The sequence below is a fragment of the Cryptomeria japonica genome, chromosome 6 (assembly GCF_030272615.1).
Source record: "Cryptomeria japonica chromosome 6, Sugi_1.0, whole genome shotgun sequence".
NCBI lineage: Eukaryota > Viridiplantae > Streptophyta > Pinopsida > Cupressales > Cupressaceae > Cryptomeria > Cryptomeria japonica.
In genome coordinates this window covers 104527709-104533828 of record NC_081410.1, presented here as the reverse complement: position 1 = coordinate 104533828, position 6120 = coordinate 104527709, and the positions used below count along the sequence as shown (strand labels likewise).

At 30.7% G+C, this 6120-nt stretch overlaps 1 protein-coding gene across 1 annotated transcript; it reads right to left on the bottom strand.

The window, feature by feature from the left end:
* Positions 1 to 202: 202 nt before the first annotated feature.
* LOC131030547 (ethylene-responsive transcription factor RAP2-9) lies at positions 203 to 1036 on the bottom strand. The gene has a single exon (XM_057961410.2). The coding sequence runs from the start codon at positions 893 to 895 to the stop codon at positions 410 to 412; it is 486 nt and encodes a 161-aa protein (XP_057817393.2). The 5' UTR covers positions 896 to 1036; the 3' UTR covers positions 203 to 409.
* Positions 1037 to 6120: the final 5084 nt, after the last annotated feature.

The window sequence follows — 6120 nt, the reverse complement described above, 5'->3', positions numbered from 1 at the left end:
TTTAAAAATTAAAAAAATTAAATTTATGAATTTTATTCATTTCATTTCAAATATATATATAAAATAAATTTATATTTCAATTCATAACATAACTTCTAACGATTCAATAATGTGATTATATATATATATATCTAAATTAATTATGATATAAAAATATTTAAATTATATAAATAACATTTTATTTATATTTAATAAATTATAAAACTAATATTTCAGATTTCCATAATCTATATTAATATCATTTAATTACTTCTGAATCCTGTCCTATTCAGAAGCAACTAAATGAAATTATAATATTACAAAATATACGTGCTTCTCCTGAACGATCTTCAAAAACCTTCTTCCACGTCCGACACCATTGATTACAAACCAAAACAAATTACTACCACAAAAACACCCTGTAAACAAACTACTCAACAATAATGGCGGGCTTCGTCTCTTTGATAGGTGAAACCACTCTCTGCATAAAATCTTCCGATTGCTGTCGCAGGGATTCGAACCCTTGACCTGCGGGCACACCGCTCCTACCGATTATGGCGTCGACGGCTGCACCAATACTAGCGGCCTTCTTCTGAATATCCTGCCTCGTCATTTGGGGCCGAGAAGACTCGAACTCGAGACCTCCGAAAACATCAAGCGGAAAATTAAGAGCAGCAGATTTTCCCCTGAGATAAAAGGCGGCGGTATCATAAGCTTTGGCGGCGGCCTCAGGAGTAGCATATGATCCCAACCAGAGGCGCGTTCTCTTATTCGGCTCTCTTATCTCACACACCCATTTTCCCCATTTCCTCATTCGAACCCCTCTGTAAGGGTTCGTATTCGTTTTAGCCCTGAGCTTTCTGTCAATTGACGGCTTCTCTGTATCCTTCTTCTGGGGCTGCTTCTCTTTCGCCATCGATTATTCTGTTTGCCTCAGGAAAGGAAACTTGCTTCAAAGATTGGATCTTTGAGGTGCGTATACGTAGTGATGAAGGAATGCACGTTTGTTGACGACGAATTGGTGTTGGGATTCTTATTGTGCACGTAACCTGAGTTTGTCCGATTGTGGGGCGTCGGCAACTTCGTGGAATTGGTTATGTTCCTTTTGTTTGCTTGCAAGAAAAGCCGTCGGAATTGACGGTAGGGTGAAATCGACGGCTGAAAATAACTGTTCTAAAGTTTGTAAGATGAATCGCATAAGATGCTTGCTTTACACGTTACTGGAAACAACATTCATTCTGACGATTTTATTCGTTGTTCGTATCAGCTTGCCGACTCCATGGAAGGATCCAAACTTTGAAGCTTATTTAGAAATTTCATACCAAGAAATTGACTTGAACTTGTGTTAATCTATTTTTGAGATGTTTAGTATGAAGATGTCAGCATGTTATGTTGGGCCCATATTGTTTGTTTCTTTCTACTGGGGGCCAACCCTGGATCATCTCTTAGCAATGGAAACATTTGGAAAGTTATGGATGTAACTAGAAGCTTTGGATGAATTTCTATGCAACTTCAAGCAATCTAGATGGGGAGGAGTCCATTGTTTGGAATGAGTGGGGACACCAAAGACAGACAAATGTTGTGGAGGACAAATTCAAGTAACCTAGATGAAATATTTTTTTCTTTGAAATGAGTGGAGATTCAAAGGATAATACGTGTTGTGGAGGTTAAATGATCAATTTGGAAGAAATAAGTAATATAGTCTTTTATAATAGAGGTGCAAGGATTTATAAATTATCAAGATTCATATCTTATTTAATATTGAAGGACATAACAAAAATATGATTATTCAAAACTTTATAAATTTGTATCATCTAAGATGATATTCAATCACTCTAGTCATCAAATAGATTAAAATAGGTATTGTCAATTATTTAAAAATTCTATGTCACCTTGAATGATATTTAATCACCTTCAATGACATTCAATCACCTTTCAGATGAGATAGATCAAAAAGAGATTTTTTAGTTTCTCAAAACTTAAAACTTCATGTCATTTTAGATAGCATTCAATCATGAGATAGATCAACAAGGGATTTGACAACATGATTGTGTCGCTCACAAGGTTTGAAACCAAACCATATTGTATTAAAATCACTTATAGCAATAGAAATCTCATTCTTGTCATAATCTTAATGCTACCAAAGACAACAAATCATATAGTAGAATTTAGTCTCTTCATCAATTGCAATGAAATAATAAACTTTAAAACTATGGTTTTTAGGAGATTCGATGGCCTTCACTAATGTTTTGTAAAAAAATACTTGCAAAAATTAAGCATACTATTATTGTGAATATAATGAAGTAGTGCAATTAATTAGAAAAATTGTGAGTCAACACAAACACCAAAATCCACAAGTATGCGCATAAAACAATTAAGTGTTATGTGTCGATATTACAAGAGCTACACAAATTAAATAACTTGAAGTGAGTCTACATTATGCCTAAGAATAAGGAATCATGCAAACATGAATAACTTTAAAACAAAAAATCCTATTTTTATCACCATTATTGAATATATTCTTCTTACAAGATGTTATCACTCATAAAACCAATGCCCTCTCTATTTATTAATGTTCTTTCTACAACAAACCTTTGCAATACCTATGATCTTTTTCTCCCCTATACTATCATTCATCATTATTCTTACATCATTATTCTTATATCGTGTTCCCATTATAAGCATCAAAGTTTAAAATAATAAAGAGAAATAATAATAAATAATGATTCTTATTTTATAGGTTATACAATTATGTATTTAAGTATATTATCTTTTGAAAAGAAGAATTGCTTGTGCTAATGAATGTGGTTGATCAAATGATCCTACTTGATATTTGGGCACAAGTGCAAAAAGAAACCACTTTTTGGTCCATCTAGAACATAATGTGTGTTATGGCTTGGTAGTATTGAGCCTAGTTTGATCATTTCTAAGCCATAAAGTGTTTGTATTATAAAACAAGCATGTTATATTATGCTTACATTATAACACAAGTGTCTTACAATGCACTTGTATTTTATCTATGTTGAAAACAAAAATTCAAAGAGCTTGAGCTTATTTATTTGCACGACCTTTTATCTCTACAACAGAAACCATGAGAAAGGAATAATGTGTATGCATTTTAGAGTTAATTGAGCTACCATAAAAAAAAATTCATGAAATTCGCGAGGTTGAGGAGATAGATTTTTTTTTTAGGTGAAAAAATTGAATAGGATAGCAATTGAGTGATTTTTTTATTCAATATTTTTTTAATTTTTAGGAAAATTGAAAAATGCCTCATCAATTAATGAAAACAATAGTTCATCAACTAATGAAACTATTTTGATGAACATGAACATTAAAACACTCAAAAAACTCATCTAGATCAATTCCTTGGTACCCTCCTCAAACGTAAGAAAACTTAATAGGTCAAATTGAAAATAATAAAAAGAAATTACAAGATGTTATCTATCCATTGGTGCCAACACTAAAGAATGGGGAGAACAATTTTCCAAAGAGGTGATGGACAGTTTTTGACCATCATCCATGCAACAACAATGAGTTCTCATAATATTTTTTGAGGAAACTCTATTGTGAGTTTATCCTCAATGAGATCTCGAACTTATTTGAGATGTGTGACTTCCAAAGTTGAGGTGGGTGATCTACATGAGACAAAGTGGGCACATCATGCCTAGAGTTATGCGTGGAGTTCCCTTGATAAGCTAAATATTGAGCATGTCATGATCCTTTTCATTGTAAAGGAGAGTGTTGAGGTGTAGACTCTAAAGGCTGATTCAAATCACACAAATTTTGTTATAACGTAGTATGCCTTTAACATAGGGTGACAAATATGGGGATCCTAGGTCTCAACGATCACCTCACCTTTTCAAAAAATTTGGGTATGTTGTGATTATGGGTCCAAGGATGCTTAAGAAGCATAGGGATAGAAGCATTTATGTGATACATCCATATTGGATGATATGATGTTCATGGATAGCTTATTTGATAGGACATTTGACATTGATAAATATATAATTTTGTATAAGGTTAAATGCAATTTACTATTTTCATATTGAAATACAAGATTAACTAGATTCATCTATTATGATTAAAAGTCAATTTAAATTCATAGAAATAAAATTATAAGTTTGAAGTGTTCATGCTACATCTATTGGCCCTTCAACTCCCAATTGTGCAGCCATGTTGATTCCATAGATATGTAATTAGTAAAATAGTTATAATTATAATACATGTAAATATTTTTTCCTTATATTAATGGCAATATTAAATTTCATATTGGATAATGAACATGTGGATGTTGGACCTTCAACATTTGGACTTGTCAATATGAGTGGTCATACAAATTTCATTATTAAGGTAAGATTGGCTATTTTTAATCATTGTATTTATATAAATAATATTATATATGTTCTATTTCTAGTTGATGACATTAATTTACATTGTCGATAGTCATGACAAAATGGAAGCAGGTACTGATGTGGTAGTTTTTTCTTCAATGCCTTTGACAGAGGTATGAGATACATTAGTACATTTCATATTCTATTTCTTGTTTTGACCTGCATCTATTAGAGTAAATTTAAATGAAATTAATATGTAGTCTAATATATTTCTTGATGATTGTCATATGTGGTCACAACTCCAAAACATGCACCTAATCATCAAATAGATGAAGAGAGGCAATTGATTGAGATCGATTATCAACTAGTGATAACTGATAAGAGATTATTCCCTTATATTCTATTGTATAATTCATTTTTCTATATTAATTTGTATATTCTTTATTATATTAGGTGAACCTCCAAAAACATCTAAAGAGAACATCAAGTAAATGGGTTTTGAAGCAATAATCATCTCTTGCTTCTTGCCTCTCCATCTATAAATAGTGAAAGGGTCCCTAATTCTTACATCCTAGTGGAGAGGATTGATTGTATTATGAATTTATTCTATGCCTATATAAATTTTGTGTACATGTATTTTATATGGCTAACACTTAATACTATATGCTTATATAGCTTTCTTGTGTGTGTGTGTGTACATATATATATATATATGTATATATATATGTATATATATGTATGTATATATATGTACATACATATACATATACATATACATATATACATATATACACATACACATACACATACACATACACATACACATACACATACACATACACATACACATACACATACACATATACATACACATACACATACACATATACATGTACATACACACACATATATACACGTGTATATATACACATATACATATACATGTACATACACACACACATATACACGTGTATATATACACATATACATGTATATGTATATATATATATATACATGTGTATATACGTATATACATATATATACATGTATGCATATATGTGTGTGTGTGTGTATATATATATATATATATACATGTATATGTATGTACATATACATATACATGTATGTATATATACATATATATACATGTATGTATATACACACACATGTATATATACACGTGTGTGTAGTTTTATCAATATATAATATTGTATAGATTTTTAGCCAATACAATTTGTTTATCGATATTACCTATATTTGTTATGAATGATTATTAGATGGTACACATTCGATTCCTTTTAATTTTTATGTCTAAAGATAAAGAATTAATTACAACAAGAATATATTAGAGAGATATTTTTATCTATATCATTTATGAGTTTCTAAAATATATTACTTTAAATATTGATTACATTCTTTACTTCAACTAAATTGAACTATAAGACTAGACCCCTATCGTTTTAAGGTGATGAAACTTATGGATAGAGCACATATACAAGCCTTATAAACCAAGTTCATCCCTAAAAACTACAAATATAAGTTTCAAGAGAAAAAAAATGAACCTATTAATTAACATGTGAATCTCAACATGTCCTTGAGTCTAAGGGTTTAGTTAAGTAGCATAGTATAAGTTCAATCGAGAAACACACTACCTCTAGAATATTACGTTTATCAAGTTTCAATGACTTCATGAAATTAAAGTACTTAGGTATCAAGTGTCACTTGATTGGTCTAGTAATAGTAGACTAAACAACTACTACTCATCTATGATAGAACCTTACATTGACTTGTGTTACTTGACCATCAC

Bases quoted from the DNA above. Each gene is read 5' to 3' on its own strand.
- LOC131030547 (XM_057961410.2), bottom strand. From the start codon at position 895: ATGGCGAAAGAGAAGCAGCCCCAGAAGAAGGATACAGAGAAGCCGTCA.